We start from the raw sequence: 21,879 nt of genomic DNA, 5'->3' as shown, positions 1-21,879 counted from the left end.
ATTGTCTGTTGTGACTGGATTGTTATATTGGGCCTCTCAAGTTTCCACTCTGATGCTGCATTTGGGAGGTGGGAATTTACCAGTTATGAAGTTGTAAATACCAGTTTGATGCATCCATGTGATTTGAACACGTTGAGAAATGCCGATTGGCTAATGGCCAACAAGCTGTGTCAACCATAAACTAAAAGTACAGCTAGCATGCTTGTAAACAAATTATAGAGTTTAAAAACCACATTATAGATTGCTTTTTATAAATAATGTTTTGTTGTTGCATTTAACTGCCTGGAAATGCTGTTATAAAGGCCATGTCCTTAGTAGGTGACGTCACAGATCACCATGTAGGGGGAGGGTGCTCAGGATGATAGACAAGTTTCCCACTAGTAATTACCAGTTTGAGGGCTGTTCAAGTTGATTTCCCCCCAGTTGTATGTGCACCATGACATAGTGCGGGCTATTCTGTAGCGTGGTACATCCACAGATAGAACAATGAGCCAGATGTTTCACCAGAGGCATCCGGTTGGTGTTTCCACTCACCACCAAATATGCTGATAAGAGGAACCCCAATAGCTGGCAGTGGGAGAAGATTGAGCAAGATCGATTTTGGCCGACATTCTGCTAATTTTCTCATTGATCTCAATACAGTTTTCTGTTTCCAAAACTAGAATATATTATGGAGTGGACTATGTTGTGTAGACTTTACCCTTTGGCCAAAAAATAAATATTAATGCATTGTTTAGAAGGAGTGCGAGGGCAAATTGAGTTATTGCACACGTGCACTTTACAGGGTAGGTGTTCCCTAACGGAAATATGCAAATCTATGCTAGAATGCGCCAATAGGATCTCGCTAGCTCGTGCTTGGCTCTGCCCACTTTATTGCTTGTTCTGCCCACTATGATTAATTAGCTCCCATTGTAAATGACAGGCTGTGGTCTATCTTGGGTTGGTTATAAAAATCTTTGGAATATCTCCCACTCCGGGGTAATGTGATGGGCTGTCACTGTTAAGCAAGCGCAACACAGGGTGCATTGGGCAAATCATTGAAAACTTAGACTTTGGTTTGCTTATATAGAGCGGGTACTACTTGTTTGCTGAAATGGGTGCAAGAGGGAAGTTCCTAACATCGCTCGAGCACTTTCACGAGGTGCTGAAACCCCCTATTCTCAACCACCGAGAATGGGCGCATATCCGCGGCTATAATCCAAAGACTGTAAAAATATAAACATAGCCTACCTATCGCTCTTGTAATGTCTTTGGCCCAGTCAGAATCAGCTGCCAAGGGCTGCTTGATTGCAGAGGGGAGACAATGTTGTCTTGTTGTTTCTTTGCGTTTCCGTCTTGCTCCGGTATACTGGGGTGATGTCGGCATAAATGTGTCAACATATTTGAGGTGTTGCTAGCTGCATAGGCTATTCTTGTTGAGCGTGACGACATACTGTTAACGTTTTGTCCACAACTCTTTGTCAATCTCCATTGTAATCTACTGGGAAGCCAAAATGTTCCTAAACTGGAGATTTAAATGATAATGGAGGATCCTCCAATTCTGGTTTATCAACGAATATGTGTACCGTTACACCCCTAGTTGTTGCCTACCCCTACTGCCTGGGGGCGGCCCGTCAGGAAGTCTATGATCCAGTTGCAGAGGGAGTTGTTCAGTCCCAGGGTCCTGAGCTTGGTGATGAGCTTGGAGGGGACTATGGTGTTGAATGCTGGGCTGCAGTCAATGAACAGCATTCTTACATAGTTATTGTATTGTCCAGGTGGGTCAGGGCAGTGTGGAGTGCAATAGAGGTTGCATCATCTGTGGATCTGTTGGGGCGGTATGTGAACTGAAGTGGGTCCAGGGTGTCTGGGATGCTGGTGTTGATGTGAGCCATGACCAGCCTTTCAAAGCATTTCATGGCTATAAATGTTAGTGCTATAGGGCGATAGTCATTTAAGCAGGTTACCTTGGTATTCTTGGAAACAGGGACTATGGTTGTCTGCTTAAAACATGTTGGTACAGTTGAAGTCGGAAGTTTACATACACTTAGGTTGGAGTCATTAAAACTCGTTTTTCAACCACTCCACACATTTCTTGTTAACAAACTATAGTTTTGGCAAATCGTGTGGATTTATTTCAAGGCCTACTTTCAAACTCAGTGCCTCCTTTGCTTGACATCATGGGAAAATCAAAAGAAAACAGCCAAGACCTCAGAAATAAATTATAGACCTCCACAAGTCTGGTTCATCCTTGGGAGCAATTTCCAAACGCCTGAAGGTACCACGTTCATCTGTACAAACAATAGTATGCAAGTATAAACACCATGGGACCATGCAGGCGTCATACTGCTCAGGAAGGAGACGCGTTCTGTCTCCTAGAGATGAATGTACTTTGGTGCAAAAAAAGTACAAATCAATCCCAGAACAACAGCAAAGGACCTTGTGAAGACACTGGAGGAAACAGGTACAAAGTATCTATATCCACAGTAAAACGAGTCCTATATCGACATAACCTGAAAGGCCGCTCAGCAAGGAAGAAGCCACTGCTCCTAAACCGCCATAAAAAAGCCAGACTATGGTTTGCAACTGCACATGGGGACAAAGATCATTTTGGAGAAATGTCCTCTGGTCTGATTAAACAAAATAGAACTGTTTGGCCATAATGACCATTGTTATGTTTGGAGGAAAAAGGGGGATGCTTGCAAGCCGAAGAACACCATCCCAACCGTGAAGCACGGGGGTGGCAGCATCATGCTGTGGGGGTGCTTTGCTGCAGGAGGGACTGGTGCACTTCACAAAATAGATGGCATCATGAGGAAGGAAAATGATGTGGATATATTGAAGCAACATCTCAAGACATCAGTCAGGAAGTTAAAGCTTGGTCGCAAATGGGTCTTCCAAATGGACAATGACCCCAAGCATACTTCCAAAGTTGTGGCAAAATGGCTTAAGGACAACAAAGTCAAGGTATTGGAGTGGCCAACACAAAGCCCTGACCTCAATCCTATAGAAAATGTGTGGGCAGAACTGAAAAAGCCTACAAACCTGACTCAGTCACACCAGCTCTGTCAGGAGGAATGGTCCAAAATTCACCCAACTTTTTGTGGGAAGCTTGTGGAAGGCTACCCGAAACGTTTGACCCAAGTTAAACAATTGAAAGGCAATGCTCAAAATACTAACTGACCTAAGACAGGGAATTCTTACAAGGATTAAATGTCAGGAATTGTGAAAAACTGAGTTTAAATGTATTTGGCTAAGGTGTATGTAAACTTCGGACATCAACTGTACTACAGACCGGGTCAGGGAGAGGTTGAACATGTCAGTGAAGACACTTGCCAGCTGGTCAGCGCATGCTCCGAGTATGCTTCCTAGTATTCCATCTGGCCCCACGGCCTTGCGAATGTTAACCTGTTTAAAGCTCTTACTCACATCGGCTACGGAGGGCGAGATCACACAATCGTCCGGAACAGCTGGTGCCGTCATGTATGGTTCAGTGTTGCTTGCCTCGAAGCGAGCATTGAAGGCATTTAGCTCGTCTGTTAGGCTCGCGTCGCTGGGCAGCTCGCGGCTTGGTTTCCCTTTGTAATCCATGATAGTTTGCTAGCCCTGGCACATCCGTTGAGCATCAGAGCTGGTGTAGTAGGATTCGATCTTAGTCCTGTATTGACCCGTTGCCTGTTTAATGGCTCGTCGGAGGTCATAGCGGGATCTCTTATAAGCATCCGGATTAGTGTCCCACTCCTTGAAAGTGGCAGCTGTAGCATTTAGCTCAGTGCCGATGTTGCCTGTAATCCATGGCTTCTAGTTGGAGTATGGATGTATGGTCACTGTGGGGACGACAAAGTCGATGCACTTATTAATGAAGCCGGTGACGGATGTGGTAAATTCCTCAATGTTATCGGATGAATCCCGGAACATATTCCAGTCTGTGCTAGCGAAACAGTCCCGTAGCTTAGCATCCGCTTCATCGGACCACTTCCGTATTGAGCGCATCACTTGTACTTCCTGTTTGAGTTTTTACTTGTAACAGGACTCAGGAGGATAGAGTTATGGTCATTTTTGCCAAATGGAGAGCGAGGGAGAGCTTTGTATGCGTCTCTGTGTGTGGAGTAAAGGTGATCTAGAGTTTTTTAATCTCTAGTTTTACAGGTGACATGCTGGTAGAAATTAGATAAGACGGATTTCAGTTTTCCTGCATTAAAATCACCGGCCACTATTTGTGCTGTCTCTGGGTGAGCAGTTTCCTATTTTGCTTATGGCCCTATACAGCTCGTTGATTGCGGTCTTAGTGCCAGCATCAGTTTGGGGTGGTAAATAGACAGCTACAAAAAAAATACATGAAGACTCTTGGTTCTGCGGGGCAGGTGTTGTCAAGGCTAGCCTTGATGCAGTAGCTGACCTGGTTTTTGAGTCTCTTGGACCGGAAAACCTCGTAGGTGGGGCCAGTTAAGTAAGTAAGCACAAAAACGGCTGAATGTTATGTGAACTATGCAAGAGAGCTTAGCTAGCGCTGTGCTAGCTGAGGTAGGAGACTTGAGAGTTTCGCCTAGCCTAGGTTAGCAGTGGTACAGCCAGCCTTGGTACGTTAGCTAACCTGTTTAAGGCTGTCTCATGGACCAGATCACCTCATGGTGGAACTGGTTCAGTTAGTAGGCACAAAGCAACTTAATGCTTGGTGAACTAAATATGGGAGCTAAGCTAACAATAGCTAGACGGTGATTAGCTAGCTAGCGTTCGCGTGAGGGCTAGTAGCGTAGCTTAAGCTAGCATGGGCCGGTACTTGGTAAAACCTTACAAAACTTGCAGGACTCGTTTGAGGGCTGCCTGAGCATGTTTGTTTCCCATGGGGTACGAGGACCCATAATACCTCTGGGGAAAAAAGTATTGCTAACAGGTTTATGCATGTGCTAGTCGGCGCATAGCCATGAGACTTTTGTGTTAGCTACCTAGTGTTCACCCAGTGGGCTAATAGCCTAGCTATAGCTAGCACCGCGTTAGCCAAAGGAAAACATGGGAATAGCAATGCTTCTTCGGTCCTGAGAGTCTCTATTGACCATAACAAGCTGGCAATTCCATTGTTGGTGGAAGAGCCAGATGCAGCTTGCTTCCCAGCATCATCGAGCCACCAGCTCAAGAGCGAGGGGGTTCGAGTGCCTAGCCTGGTTCACCCTCAGGTGGGGTAGCAGTGATCATAATTTGTTGAACCGCAGAGTCAGGTTGGGCCGCGGTCAAGCAAATGTTACCTGCCCTACATCCCTAATTTGTGGAAAAGTGTCTGCTAACCCAGTAGAGCCTGCTGCAAATTAGACTTCACAGGCGTGAGCTATCTTATTAGATGCCTCGTGGCTAATGAAGTGAGCACTGTGTATAAACACTATAGCCGTGGAGCTAGTGTAGTCATTAGCTAGCTTGCAACTAGCTTGTGGGCTAAAGGCATGCTAAAGCTAGCACAGTGCTAGCCAAAGGGAACAGCGTGAATAGTGTTGCTTCTTCCGTCCTGAGAGTCTCTATTGACCATAGCACAGTGAGATATAACTGGTCTGTTTAGCCAACAAAACGAGTGAAAGTTAGATGTACTAAACGAGAGAGTAAGCTGACAATTCCATCGTAGGTGGAAGAGCTAGTAGCAGCTGGTTTCCCAGCATCATCGAGCCGTGGATCTAGTGTAGTCGTTAGCTAGCTAGCAACCAGCTTGTGGGCTAAAGGCATGCTAAAGCTAGCACAGTGCTAGCCGAAGGGAACCACGTGAGTACTCATCTTCGGGTAGAATAGACTAAACCGGTCAGTCTAGTCAACACAAACGAGTGAACGTAGGTTGTACTAAATGAGAGAATGGCCTCGGGTAAAGCATAAGCTGGCTAGCGTTCGCTCGTGGGTTAATAGCCTAGCTATTTAGCACAGTGCTAGCCAGAGAAAGCGTGTTCTTTCTTAGTCTCTCGACGAACAAAGTGTTTCTCTCGACCTTCCAACTGTAAAGATAGGACAGTAAGTCTAGTCAACATGACACAAGGGGACGTGGGTTGCACTAAACGAGAGAGGAGAGTTAGCAATTCTACCGTCTGGCCAGGTATAAAAGCGAATTTGGTGGTATAGCTGGCCTTTCAGCAAGCTAGTCAGGTTAGCTAGCCAAGTCTCAGTAGCTAGCCGTGTGATGCTAGCTACGACAGAAGAATTAGTGAGTATAAAAAGCAAAAGAGCTAACTTTCCTTTCGTCAGTTGTTATACACAAAAAGACAAGAGCTGAGGTTCTACTTTCGGCAGCGTTAACCTTGTGGTTCGCCTGAGAACAGTTGAGCAGGAAGACAGTGATCAAGTCGTGCTGAGGAGAGCTTTAGGAGTGTAGTGATCTTCGCAAGGTAGAGAGAGAGAATAACCAGAGGGCAGGACGAGTGACGCCTTATTAAAAGGGAGGGGCTCACCTTAATCGCCACTCAACCTGTCTGTCTCCAACAGACGTTGTGATTCGTTCTTCCTGAAGTGAAGCCGCCTATCAGTGAATCCCAGTGTGAGACATCGAAACAAGGATTTGAAAGAGAACCAGTGGAAAGAAATCCATTTGGGTATTGAAGTCTAAAGCAGTCATTGATATCAGAGGTTGACTTAAAGGGAGTGCTCCTAATCTCAGCTTGTTACCTGTATAAAAGACACCTGTCCACAGAAGCAATCAATCAATCAGATTCCAAACTCTCCACCATGGCCAAGACCAAAGAGCTCTCCAAGGATGTCAGGGACAAGGTTGTAGACCTACACAAGGCTGGAATGGGCTACAAGACCATCGCCAAGCAGCTTGGTGAGAAGGTGACAACAGTTGGTGCGATTATTCGCAAATGGAAGAAACACAAAAGCACTGTCAATCTCCCTCGGCCTGGGGCTCCATGCAAGATCTCACCTCGTGGAGTTGCAATGATCATGAGAACGGTGAGGAATCAGCCCAAACTACACGGGAGGATCTTGTCAATGATCTCAAGGCAGCTGGGACCATAGTCACCAATTGGTAACACACTACGCCGTGAAGGACTGAAATCATGCAGCGCCCGCAAGGTCCCCCTACTCAAGAAAGCACATATACATGCCCGTCTGAAGTTTGCCAATGAACATCTGAATGATTCAGAGGAGAACTGGGTGAAAGTGTTGTGGTCAGATGAGACCAAAATGGAACTCTTTGGCATCAACTCAACTCGCCGTGTTTGGAGGAGGAGGAATGCTGCCTATGACCCCAAGAACACCATCCCCCACCGTCAAACATGGAGGTGGAAACATTATGCTTTGGGGGTGTTTTTCTGCTAAGGGGACAGGACAACTTCACCGCATCAAAGGGACGATGGACGGGGCCATGTACCGTCAAATCTTGGGTGAGAACCTCCTTCCCACAGCCAGGGCATTGAAGATGGGTATTCCAGCATGACAATGACCCAAAACACACGGCCAAGGCAACAAAGGAGTGGCTCAAGAAGAAGCACATTAAGGTCCTGGAGTGGCCTAGCCAGTCTCCAGACCTTAATCCCATAGAAAATCTGTGGAGGGAGCTGAAGGATTGAGTTGCCAAACGTCAGCCTCGAAACCTTAATGACTTGGAGAAGATCTGCAAAGAGGAGTGGGACAAAATCCCTCCTGAGATGTGTGCAAACCTGGTGGCCAACTACAAGAAACGTCTGACCTCTGTGATTGCCAACAAGGGTTTTGCCACCAAGTACTAAGTCATGTTTTGCAGAGGGGTCAAATACTTATTTCCCTCATTAAAATGCAAATCAATTTATAAAATTGTTGACATGCGTTTTTCTGGATTTTTTTGTTGTTATTCTGTCTCTGATCATTTCTTTGTCAGTGGGCAAACGTACAAAATCAGCAGGGGATCAAATACTTTTTTCCCTCTAGCCACTGGGATTTTTGCCCATTCTTCAAGGCAAAACTGCTCCAGCTCCTTCAAGTTGGATGGGTTACGCTGGTGTACAGCAATCTTTAAGTCATACCACATATTCTCAATTGGATTGAGGTCTGGGCTTTGACTAGGCCATTCCAAGACGTTTAAATGTTTCTCCTTAAACCACTTGAGTGTTGCTTTAGCAGTATGCTTAGGGTCATTGTCCTGCTGGAAGGTGAACCTCTGTCCCAATCTCAAATCTCTGGAAGACTGAAACAGGTTTCCCTCAAGAATTTCCCTGTATTTAGCGCCGTCCATCATTCCTTCAATTCTGACCAGTTTTCTAGTCCCTGCCGATGAAAAACATCCCCACAGCATGATGCTGCCACCACCACCAGCATGATGCTGCCACCTCCATACTCCAATCTCTGCTGTGGAACTTTGCAGCTCCTTCAGGATTATCTTTGGTCTCTTTGTTGCCTCTCTGATTAATGCCCTCCTTGCCTGGTCCGTGAGTTTTGGTGGGCGGCCCTCTCTTGGCAGGTTTGTTGTGGTGCCATATTCTTTCAATTTTTTTATAATGTATTTAATGGTGCTTTAATGGTGCTCCGTGGGATGTTCAAAGTTTCTGTACTTCTCCACAACTTTGTCCCTGACCTGTTTGGAGAGCTCCATGGTCTTCATGGTGCCGCTTGCTTGGTGGTGCCCCTTGGATAGTGGTCTTGCAGACTCTGGGGCCTTTCAGAACAGGTGTATATATACTGAAATCATGTGACAGATCATGTGATACTTAGATTGCACACAGGTGGACTTTATGTAACTAATTATGTGACTTCTGAAGGTAATTGGTTGCACCAGATCTTATTTAGGGTCTTCATAGCAAAGGGGGTGAATACATATGCACACACCACTTTTACGTTATTTTATTTTTTTGAAATAAGTAATTTTTTTCATTCCACTTCACCAATTTGGACTATTTTGTGTATGTCCATTACATTAAATCCACATAAAAATCAATTTAAATTACAGGTTGTAATGCAACAAAATAGGAAAAACGTCAAGGGGGATGAGTACTTTTGCAAGGCACTGTATATCTAACAGTAAAGAAACAACTTTGAAATTGAAAAAATATTGTATGATTTAATCTCAATTCATCTCATTTAAGTAGTAAACTGCTAACGGAAATTTGATCATAATATCTGCTTTCAAAATAGATTAATTGCCTTCTCCATATGCTTTTAGAATATTTGTGTGTGGGTGTGTGTGTGTGCATGTGTTTTTGTGTTTGATGCACTCCTGTAGCTGCCGGCCACCCCTCTGAAGGACCTTTGTGGTTTTGTTTGGTTATGTGTGTGTGTGTGTTTTGTATTTGTGGTGATAAACTGTCTTCATCATAAGGCTTTGAGAAATAGAGGCTGAGTGTGGATCAAAGAGTAGTTGCTAGTGAAGGGGCGAGTCAGCCAGCTAAAGCGACGGCGAGCTGTGAAGCCCTGCCTCTTTCAATGTCATGCAATTGGCCCAGTGATTTCCTCTGAAAGGCCATTTGTAAAACAGATGGTTTTGAGTTTTCATGTTATCAGTGGAGACCTGCCTTCCTCTCTCTAGCTGCCATCTGTTGGTGCTACGTAGCCCTGGGCAGATGCATTGGTCATCTAGGGGCCTGCATTGCAACCCTCCCTCCAAACATTTAAGATGTGCCCCTGCCCTCCTCCTTTCTCCTTTTGTAGTTGGGAATAAAGGGATGGCCAGTGAAGCTTTCATCTTATTTTTCAAAGGACAAACGCTAGAAATAATGCATCAGAGGGACACACAACACTGTAGTGCATCTCATATTGGCCTATAGTGCATCTCATTGTAGGGTCAAGATAGAAGACGACCTACAGTACAATACAGTCCAGTACATTACAGTTTGAAAAGTGTGTGTGTGTGTGTGTGTACTTGTTCTCCTACCTTATCAGGACCCCAATGTCCTGACAAGGTATGAAAACAATAACTTTTTTTTTTAAATCAGGACTTTTTCCATGTCCTGAATTTGTTCAAATACTATTTTAAGCTTAAGGGTTAGGTTTTGGGATTAAGGTTAGGGTTAGCGTTAAGGTTAAGGTTAGGGTTAGGGTTTGGGGGGTTAAGGTTAGGGTTAGGGTTAAGGTTAGGTTAAGGGCTAGGGTTAGGGTTAGGGAAAATAAGATTTTTAATGTTGAAAAATCTATACTCCCCAAAAAGTCCAAAAATGTCACGAAAATAAAGTTGTGTGTGTCCACGTGCGTGCTTGTGTCCGGCCTTGTCCATTGAGTTGGATTTGTCTGGTTCTGATGGGGCTGCTTGGTTGGGGATCTCTTTAGGTGATACTTACACATGCTTCTCTCCCCTCCTCTCCTATTCCTGTCCAGGTGTCAGACAGGTGTGACTACGTGTTTGTGAACGGGAAGGAGATGAAGGGCAAGATGAGGATGATGGTGAACTTCACCTACAGCTACCTGAGTGCCCAGCTGGAGATGAACGTGTGGATCCCACGGCTGCCCCTCCAGATCGAGGTGTCTGACACAGAGCTCAGCCAGATCAAGGGATGGAGGGTGCCCATCATGACCAGCAGCCAAAGGTACAGTATCTCACAAAAGTGAGAACACCCCTCACATTTTTGTAAATATTTGAGTATATCTTTTCATGTGACAACACTGAAGAAATGACACTTTGCTACAATGTAAAGTAGTGAGTGTACAGCTTGTATAACAGTGTACATTTGCTGTCCCCTCAAAATAACACAACACACAGCCATTAATGTCTAAACCGCTGGCAACAAAAGTGAGTACACCCCTAAGTGAAAATGTCCAAATTGGGACCAAAGTGTCAATATTTTGTGTGGCCACCATCATTTTCCAGCACTGCCTTAACCCTCTTGGGCATGGAGTTCACCAGAGCTTCACAGGTTGCCACTGCAGTCCTCTTCCACTCCTCCATGACGACATCACAGAGCTGGTGGATGTTAGAGACCTTGCACTCCTCCACCTTCCGTTTGAGGATGCCCCACAGATGCTCAATAGGGTTTAGGTCTGGAGACATGCTTGGCCAGTCCATCACCTATACCCTCAGCTTCTTTAGCAAGGCAGTGGTCGTCTTGGAGGTGTGTTTGGGGTCGTTATCATGTTGGAATACTGCTCTGCGGCCCAGTCTCTGAAGGGAGGGGATCATGCTCTGCTTCAGTATGTCACAGTACATGTTGGCATTCATGGTTCCCTCAATGAACTGTAGCTCCACAGTGCCGGCAGCACTCATGCAGCCCCAGACCATGACACTCCCACCACCATGCTTGACTGTAGGCAATACACACTTGTCTTTGTACTCCTCACCTGGTTGCCGCCACACACGCTTGACACCATCTGAACCAAATAAGTTTATCTTGGTCTCATCAGACCACAGGACATGGTTCCAGTAATCCATGTCCTTAGTCTGCTTGTCTTCAGCAAACTGTTTGCGGGCTTTCTTGTGCATCATCTTTAGAAGAGGCTTCCTTCTGGGACGACAGCCATGCAGACCAATTTGATGCAGTGTGCGGCGTATGGTCTGAGCACTGACAGGCTGACCCCCCACCCCTTCAACCTCTGCAGCAATGCTGGCAGCACTCATACGTCTATTTCCTAAAGACAACCTCTGGATATGACGCTGAGCACATGCACTCAACTTCTTTGGTCGACCATGACGAGGCCTGTTCTGAGTGGAACCTGTCCTGTTAAACCGCTGTATGGTCTTGGCCACCGTGCTGCAGCTCAGTTTCAGGGTCTTGGCAATCTTCTTATAGCCCAGGCCATCTTTATGTAGAGCAACAATTCTTTTTTTCAGATCCTCAGAGAGTTCTTTGCCATGAGGTGCCATGTTGAACTTCCAGTGACCAGTATGAGGGAGTGTGAGAGCGATGACACCAAATTTAACACACCTGCTCCCCATTCACACCTGAGACCTTGTAACACTAACGAGTCACATGACACCGGGGAGGGAAAATGGCTAATTGGGCCCAATTTGGACATTTTCACTTAGGGGTGTACTCACTTTTGTTGCCAGCGGTTTAGACATTAATGGCTGTGTGTTGAGTTATTTTAAGGGGACAGCAAATTTACACTGTTATACAAGCTGTACACTCACTACTTTACATTGTAGCAACGTGTCATTTCTTCAGTGTTGTCACATGAAAAGATATACTCAAATATTTACAAAAATGTGAGGGGTGTACTCACTTTTGTGAGATACTGTATGTTGTGTCCCTCGTCCCCTTCCATAGAATCACATAGACAGACTCTTCACCCATGCAGTCCTCGCCAGGTAAGTAGACAGACAATATAAAATGGGGATGATCGAAAGAGCATGCACAAAAGCTCTTATTTTCAACATATGATATTGTTCTGCACTTTGTATGAACCTTTGTGTGAAGGTCACACATCTCCCACCAGGGCGAGACCTCGTCTCCTCTAACACCTTATCCACCAACACCTTATTCTGCTGGCCTCACACTCTTTGTGCTGCTGGTCTCACATTCCAATGGTGGGAGCAGACGTCAGGTCCACCTACTGTAATTAGTACTGGACATATTCACTAGTGGATCTGGAACGTGTCCCCTCCCTCACCTGCCAGCCTGGTAATAAAGGCCTCTGGCTCCTTTATAATTAGCTGTTACCTCATTAAACTTTTTCACTGACTGACAGAGAGGCATATACAGTGAGCTCCAAAAGTATTGGGACAGTGACACATTTTGTGTTGTTTTGGCTCTGTACTCCAGCACTTTGGATTTGAAAGGAGACAATGACTATGAGGTTAAAGTGTAGACTGTCAGCATTCATTTGAGGGAATGAATGGTAAATGAATGGTAAATAATGTATTGTCATTTTGGATTGACTTTTACTGTAAATAAGAATAGAATATGCTTCTAAATACTTCTACATTAATTTGGATGCTAACATGATTACAGATAGACCTGAATGAATCGTGAATAATGATGAGTGAGAAAGTTACAGATGCACAAATATCATACCCCCCAAAAAGCTAACCTCCCATGTTATTGTAATGGTAAGAGGTTAGCATGTCTTGGGGGTATGATATTTGTGCATTTGTAACTTTCTCACTCATCATAATTCATGATTCATTCAGGTCTATCCGTAATCATGGTAGCATCCAAATTAATGTAGAAGTGTTTAGAAACATATTCTAAATGACACAATACGTTATTTACCATTCATTTCTATTGGGCACAAAGTAATCTGAAACACAACCAAAACAAACAGCAAATGCATCCAACATTGCATCACAAGCTTGATGTAATCATAGCTTGTTAGGAATATGGGACCAAATACTAAACTTTTGACTACTTTAATACACATATAAGTGAATTTGTTCCAATACTTTTGGTTCCCTAACATGAGGGGACTATGTACAAAAAGTGCTGTAATTTCTAAATGTTTCACCCGATATGGATAAAATACCCTCAAATTAGAGCTGACAGTCTGCACTTTAACCTCATAGCCATTGTATCATTTCAAATTCAAAGTGCTGGAGTACAGAGCCAAAACAACCAAAAATGTGTCACTGTCCCAATACTTTTGGAGCTCACTGTAGTTTGGATTGGTGGGGGCTTGTTTTGTTGTGTGCGACGTTGTTTTCCAAATGTGTGTTGGTATGCCTCTTTTGGCAGGGATAGCTCATTTCTGTTGTCGTTGTTAATGAGAGTGTGTCCGGTCTGGCATGGCTGCCGACAGACCACTGGGATACAGACCATCTTTGTTTATTAGGGAATAACAGGCGTGACCTTGCAAAGTAGAGGTGTGACTAGTGACGAGAGCGGGCACCGGCACTGTCCACAGTCCAGGGAACCCACAGTGCAGGGGGCCACTCAGAGCCACAATACCAAGAGAAGGGACCTGCCTCCGTCTGATTGGCTGCCAAGTGTTCCACACAGACACAGGGGAGAGAGAGAAAGAAAGAGAGAGAGGAGAGAGAGGGGGAGTGACAGTCAGGGCCGGCTCTAGCTTCTAGTTGGGGGGCCCCCCACCTCTTGGCAAAACATTTTAGTGGCCCCTTTCTTGACGGCGGAGAGAAATGTTTTAGTTTTAAATTGAATTTAGCCGAATAGCCTACCAGTAGCCTACCAAATGTTTCACCGTGTTCATTATAATGTAGAAAAACGCGTCTCTAATCCAAACCGTTCAATAGTTAGGCTATCCATATTACCAGAGCTTCATCTTATTCTTTCTATTTCTATGGCGGATTCGCGGCTGAATGGAAAATGCCAAAACTTTGGAGATAACAATAGATGTCAAAGTTTTCCCTAAATGCTTATCCAGACCACAGGACAAATTTCCACCGGTCTAATGTCCATTGCTCGTGTTTCTTGGCCCAAGCAAGTCTCTTCTTCTTATTGGTGTGGTTTCTTTCAATTCGATTTGACCATGAAGGCCTGATTAACACAGTCTCCTCTGAACAGTTGATGTTGAGATGTGTCTGTTACTTGAACTCTGTGAAGCAATTATTTGGGCTGCAATTTCTGAGGCTGGTAACTCTAATGAACTTATCCTCTGCAGCAGAGGTAACTCTGGCTCTTCCATTCCTGTGGCGGTCCTCATGAGAGCCAGTTTCATCATAGCACTTGATGGTTTTTGCGACTGCACTTGAAGAAACTTTCAAAGTTCTTGAAATGTTCCGTATTGACTGACCTTCATGTGTTAAAGTAATGATGGACTATTGTTCCTCTTTGCTTATTTGAGCTGTTCTTGCCATAATATGGACTTGGTCTTTTACCAAATAGGGCTATATTCTCTATACTCCCCTACCTTGTCACAACACAACTCAAACGCATTAAGAAGGAAAGAAATTCCACAAATTAACTTTTAAGAAGGCACACCTGTTAATTGAAATGCATTCCAGAAGACTACCTCATGAAGCTGGTTGAGAGAATGCCAACAGTGTGCAAAGCTGTCATCAAGACAAAGGGTGGCTATTTGAAGAATTTCAATGTCTTCACTATTATTCTACAATGTAGAAAATAGTAAAAATTAAGAAAAACCCTTGAATGAGTAGGTGTGTCCAAACTTTTGACTGGTACTGTAAGTGCTTGTGTATTATCCTCAAATGCTGACCTTGCCAAAACAATGGCACTAACTGGCCTCCTTTGACAGTACATTGTGTACCCGTATTTTAATGTTATTCAGAAATGTAGACCATAAAAGCAATAGATTTTCTTGGAAGACAAAATGCAGCTGCAGTTCCGTCCATCTCTCTCCAAATTATCTTCATTATGTCTTTGTAACAGTAAAACAACATGCAGCAAAATGCCAAAACAAATACCCAACAGAGTCCACGGGGCAGTGGAAAATCAGCATGACACAAACATCTCTTCCGAAGCTCAATCTGGGAATGAGAGTGAATGAAGAGGAGGGAGACATTTCTTTCAGATGCAGGTTGTTACCTGTTGGATTTACCTATTAGATTACAGGTCCAATGCAGCCGTTTTTATCTCAATATCAAATAATTCTGGGTAACAATTAAGTACGTTATTAGCTAGGTTTCCATCCAATTGGCGACGAATTTTCATGCGAATATTCTAAAATTTGCATAAAAACTATATGCGCATTTTCCCATCAGAGATGTGTTTCCATCAAATTGACTTGTTGTGGATAAAAGGCTGTGCATGAATAGCCTACATGATAAGATTATTATGGACAAAAGAGCAAGATAATTTTTTTCATCATCAGTTCATCATAACTTATTTCATCTGTAGCCTAATAAACTGCATACTTTCCCGAGTCATAGTGGGAGGACCACACAACATGTTATCGTGTGACTCCAAGTTTACTTTGATATGATGGTTAATACAGTGCATTCGGAAAGTATTCAGACCCCTTGACCTTTTCCACATTTTGTTACATTACAGCCTTATTTAAAAAAGATGTCAAAAAAAAAATATCCTTCATCAATCTACACACAATACCCCATAATGACAAAGCGAAAACAGGTTTTTAGATTTTTGCAAATTTATAAAAAATGAAAAGCAGAAATACCTTATTTACATAAGTATTCAGACCCTTTGCTATGAGACTTGAAATTGAGCTCAGGTGCATCCTGTTTCCATTGATCATCCTTGAGATGTTTTTACAACTTTATTAGAGTCCACCTGTGGTAAATTCAATTGATTGGACTTGATTTGGAAAGGCACACATCTGTCTATATAAGGTCCCACAGTTGGGGGGGTTCTGGGTCTCCCCCCCCCCAAAAAAACAAAAAAAATATGTATAAGTACTGAAAAGCTTGGTTCTGATGACTTTTTAAAAGGAAAAAACCTCAAATAAACCATCTAAAATATAATTTCCACCCCCAGAAATGAGCTCAATAACGTATTGGTAAAATTATTATAGTATACAGTATGCATTTTAAGGTTGAGTGCTGCAGCTATCTAAAGAAACACAAGATACCTTTTTTTTATTTTATTTTTTAAATAATTTTCTTAAATAATCAGCTTTAATATTGCAGATAGATTGTAACTTCCATCAATGTAATTGTCTGCATCACTTCCAATCCCCCATATGTTTTTTTCTCGCAAATATATCTATATATCTATATATCTATATCTATATCTATATCATATATATATATATATATATATATATATATATATATATATATATATATATATATATACAGTGGGGAAAAAAAGTATTTAGTCAGCCACCAATTGTGCAAGTTCTCCCACTTAAAAAGATGAGAGAGGCCTGTAATTTTCATCATAGGTACACGTCAACTATGACAGACAAATTGAGGAAAAAAATCCAGAAAATCCCATTGTAGGATTTTTAATGAATTTATTTTCAAATTATGGTGGAAAATAAGTATTTGGTCACCTACAAACAAGCAAGATTTCTGGCTCTCACAGACCTGTAACTTCTTCTTTCAGAGGCTCCTCTGTCCTCCACTCGTTACCTGTATTAATGGCACCTGTTTGAACTTGTTATCAGTATAAAATACACCTGTCCACAACCTCAAACAGTCACACTCCAAACTTCACAATGGCCAAGACCAAAGAGCTGTCAAAGGACACCAAAAACAAAATTGTAGACCTGCACCAGGCTGGGAAGACTGAATCTGCAATAGGTAAGCAGCTTGGTTTGAAGAAATCAACTGTGGGAGCAATTATTAGGAAATGGAAGACATACAAGACCACTGATAATCTCCCTCGATCTGGGGCTCCACGCAAGATCTCACCCCGTGGGGTCAAAATGATCACAAGAACGGTGAGCAAAAATCCCAGAACCACACGGGGGGACCTAGTGAATGACCTGCAGAGAGCTGGGACCAAAGTAACAAAGCCAACCATCAGTAACACACTACGCCGCCAGGGACTCAAATCCTGCAGTGCGAGACGTGTCCCCCTGCTTAAGCCAGTACATGTCCAGGCCCGTCTGAAGTGCATTTGGATGATCCAGAAGAGGATTGGGAGAATGTCATATGGTCAGATGAAACCAAAATATAACTTTTTTGTAAAAACTCAACTCGTCATGTTTGGAGGACAAAGAATGCTGAGTTGCATCCAAAGAACACCATACCTACTGTGAAGCATGGGGTTGGAAACATCATGCTTTGGGGCTGTTTTTCTGCAAAGGGACCAGGACGACTGATCCGTGTAAAGGAAAGAATGAATGGGGCCATGTATCGTGAGATTTTGAGTGAAACCCTCCTTCCATCAGCAAGGGCATTGAAGATGAAACGTGGCTGGGTCTTTCAGCATGACAATGATCCCAAACACACCGCCCGGGCAACGAAGGAGTGGCTTCGTAAGAAGCATTTCAAGGTCCTGGAGTGGCCTAGCCAGTCTCCAGATCTCAACCCCATAGAAAATCTTTGGAGGGAGTTGAAAGTCTGTGTTGCCCAGCGACAGCCCCAAAACATCACTGCTCTAGAGGAGATCTGCATGGAGGAATGGGCCAAAATACCAGCAACAGTGTGTGAAAACCTTGTGAAGACTTACAGAAAACGTTTGACCTGTGTCATTGCCAACAAAGGGTATATAACAAAGTATTGAGAAACTTTTGTTATTGATCAAATACTTATTTTCCACCATCATATGCCAATAAATTCATTAAAAATCCTACAATGTGATTTTCTGGAATTTTTTTTCTCATTTTGTCTGTCATAGTTGACGTGTACCTATGATGAAAATTACAGGCCTCTCTCATCTTCTTAAGTGGGAGAACTTGCACAATTGGTGGCTGACTAAATACTTTTTTTCCCCACTGTATATATATATATATATATAACTCAGCAAAAAAAGAAATGTCCCTTTTTCAGGATCCTGTCTTTCAAAGATAATTCGTAAAAATCCAAATAACTTCACAGATCTTCATTGTAAAGGGTTTAAACACTGTTTCCCATGTGTGTTCAATGAACCATAAACAATTAATGTACATGCATCTGTGGAATGGTCGTTAAGATACTAACAGCTTACAGACGGTAGGCAATTAAGGTCACAGTTATGAAAACTTAGGACACTAAAGAGGCCTTTCTACTGACTCTGAAAAACACCAAAAGAAAGATGCCCAGGGTCCCTGTTCATCTGCGTGAACGTGCCTTAGGCATGCTGCAAGGAGGCATGAGGACTGCAGATGTGGACAGGGCAACAAATTGCAATGTCCGTACTGCGAGACGCCTAAGACAGCGCTACAAGGAGACAGGACTGACAGCTGATCGTCCTCGCAGTGGCAGACCACATGTAACAACACCTGCACAGGATCGGTACATCCGAACATCACACCTGCGGGACAGGTACAGGATGGCAACAACAACTGCCCGAGTTACACCAGGAACGCACAATTCCTCCATCAGTGCTCATACTGTCCGCAATAGGCTGAGAGAGGCTGGACTGAGGGCTTGTAGGCCTGTTGTAAGGCAGGTCCTCACCAGACATCACCGGCAACAACGTTGCCTATGGGCACAAACACACCAATGCTGGACCAGACAGGACTGGCAAAAAGTGCTCTTCACTGACGAGTCGCGGTTTTGTCTCACCAGGGGTGATGGTCGGATTCGCGTTTATCGTCGAAGGAATGAGCATGACCCTCCAGCATGACAATGCCACCAGCCATACTGCTCGTTCTGTGCGTGATTTCCTGCAAGACAGGAATGTCAGTGTTCTGCCATGGCCAGCGAAGAGCACGGATCTCAATCCCATTGAGCACGTCTGGGACCTGTTGGATTGGAGGGTGTGGGCTAGGGCCATTCCCCCCAGAAATGTCTGGGAACTTGCAGGTGCCTTGGTGGAAGAGTGGGATAACATCTCACAGCAAGGACTGGCAAATCTGGTGCAGTCCATGAGGAGGAGATGCACTGCAGTACTTAATGCAGCTGGTGGCCACCCCAGATACTGACTGTTACTTTTGATTTTGACCCCCCCTTTGTTCAGGGACACATTATTCCATTTCTGTTAGTCACATGTCTGTGGAACTTGTTCAGTTTATGCCTCAGTTGTTGAATCTTGTTATGTTCATACAAATATTTACACATGTTATGTTTGCTGAAAATAAACGCAGTTGACAGTGGCAGGACGTTTCTTTTTTTGCTGAGTTTATATATACAGTGAGGGAAAAAAAGTATTTGATCCCCTGCTGATTTTGTATGTTTGCCCACTGACAAAGAAATGATCAGTCTATAATTTTAATGGTAGGTTTATTTGAACAGTGAGAGACAGAATAACAACAAAAATATCCAGAAAAACTTATGTCAAAAATTTTATAAATTGATTTGCATTTTAATGAGGGAATTAAGTATTTGACCCCCTCTCAATCAGAAAGATTTCTGGCTCCCAGGTGTCTTTTATACAGGTAACGAGCTGGGATTAGGAGCACACTCTTAAAGGGAGTGCTCCTAATCTCAGTTTGTTACCTGTATAAAAGACACCTGTCCACAGAAGCAATCAATAAATCATGGCCAAGACCAAAGAGCTCTCCAAGGATGTCAGGGACAAGATTGTAGACCTACACAAGGCTGGAATGGGCTACAAGACCATCGCCAAGCAGCTTGGTGAGAAGGTGACAACAGTTGGTGCGATTTATTCGCAAATGGAAGACACACAAAATAACTGTCAATCTCCCTCGGCCTGGGGCTCCATGCAAGATCTCACCTCGTGGAGTTACAATGATCATAAGAACGGTGAGGAATCAGCCCAGAACTACATGGGGGGATCTTGTCAATGATCTCAAGGCAGCTGGGACCATAGTCACCAAGAAAACAATTGGTAACACACTACGCCGTGAAGGACTGAAATCCTGCAGCGCCCGCAAGGTCCCCCTGCTCAAGAAAGCACATATACAGGGCCATCTGAAGTTTGCCAATGAACATCTGAATGATTCATAGGAGAACAGGGTGAAAGTGTTGTGGTCAGATGAGACCAAAATCAAGCTCTTTGGCATCAACTCAACTCGCCGTGTTTGGAGGAGGAGGAATGCTGCCTATGACCCCAAGAACACCATCCCCCACCGTCAAACATGGAGGTGGAAACATTATGCTTTGGGGGTGTTTTTCTGCTAAGGGGACAGGACAACTTCACCACATCAAAGGGACGATGGACGGGGCCATGTACCATCAAATCTTGGGTGAGAACCTCCTTCCCTCAGCCAGGGTATTGAAAATGGGTCGTGGATGGATATTCCAGCATGACAATGACCCAAAGCACACGACCAAGGCAACAAAGGAGTGGCTCAAGAAGAGGCGCATTAAGGTCCTGGAGTGGACTAGCCAGTCTACAGACCTTAATCCCATAGAAAATCTGTGGAGGGAGCTGAAGGTTCGAGTTGCCAAACGTCAGCCTCGAAACCTTAATGACTTGGAGAAGATCTGCAAAGAGGAGTGGAACAAAATCCCTCCTGAGATGTGTGCAAACCTGGTGGCCAACTACGTCTGACCTCTGTGATTGCCAACAAGGGTTTTGCCACCAAGTACTAAGTCATGTTTTGCAGAGGGGTCAAATACTTACATACATACATACATACATACACATACATACATATACATATCCTTTAAAAATATATATTTCCCTTTATTACTTTCCAACCCCAACACCCCTTCCCTAATTGGAGTAAACTAATGAACAACAATGCTTAGGCCTCTACTTCCAGCTTATACATACTATATACATTTTATGGACAGTCAATTTTACAATAATTCTATTTTGTTTGTTTTTACTCCTGAACTTCCTCTACCCTCAACCTCTCCGATCATTTTCATGATGTCCATCTGGTTTGCTTCTATATGCCATATCTTTCTAACTGTGCTCTTTCACAAAAGCTCTCAACCTATAACCTATATACTTTTTATGGACACATTATGCTTACATTGTTAGTTATCTTGTTGTTATTAATTGTTGTTAGTTGTTATTAGTCCCATCCTTCAACTCCATTCAACACCACCCATCTATCTCTTAACACCATCCATATTGTATTTCTATTTGCCATATATTTTTCAACTGTACTGTGATGTTTTACAAAAGTTCTGAACCTTTCTATTCTCATTGTTTCTACAGATTGTAAATTAAATTAAACATTTTTGCTAAAAGTATTATTATATTATTGATCGATTGACTATGACTTTTCAGAGCACACAGTAATGCTATCTGCAGGGTTAGCTCCAGGTAAATATTGCAATCCTTTAGCCATTCCTGGACCTGTGTCCAAAGACAAGCTACAAATGGCCAGTACCAAAACAAATGATCTAATGATTCTGTCTCTTCGCAGTCAAATCTGCAGAGCTGGGAAGATTGTATCCCCCATATAAATAACATTCTATTGGTAGCAAGAATTTTAAATAATACAAATTCTAAGTTTTGAATCCGGCGTCGTTTTGCGTATCAGTTCATAAACACTATGCCATGGGATTGGTACGTCAAAAATCTCTTCCCAACTATTTTGCAATCTATATGGGACGGCTGTCAATCAAGAGACCTTCTTTCTTAAATAAAAAAGTTTATCTTGACAAAATTAACAGAGGAACATTTGACTGAACATGAATTAGAGCCC

At 43.4% G+C, this 21,879-nt stretch overlaps 1 protein-coding gene across 1 annotated transcript in view; it reads left to right on the top strand.

Annotated features, from left to right (window-relative positions):
- Window positions 1-21,879, top strand: part of LOC121550729 (transmembrane protein 132C-like) — a 120,664-nt gene that overhangs the window by 88,898 nt on the left and 9,887 nt on the right. Inside the window, exon 4 of the mRNA XM_041863082.1 lies at window positions 10,231-10,439. Within this exon, the coding sequence (XP_041719016.1) occupies window positions 10,231-10,439 (209 nt within the window). The remainder of the gene's footprint in view (window positions 1-10,230; window positions 10,440-21,879) is intronic.

The sequence above is a fragment of the Coregonus clupeaformis genome, chromosome 18 (genome assembly GCF_020615455.1).
Source record: "Coregonus clupeaformis isolate EN_2021a chromosome 18, ASM2061545v1, whole genome shotgun sequence".
In the NCBI taxonomy this organism is placed as follows: domain Eukaryota; kingdom Metazoa; phylum Chordata; class Actinopteri; order Salmoniformes; family Salmonidae; genus Coregonus; species Coregonus clupeaformis.
This window is presented reverse-complemented; position numbering and strand designations above follow the sequence as displayed.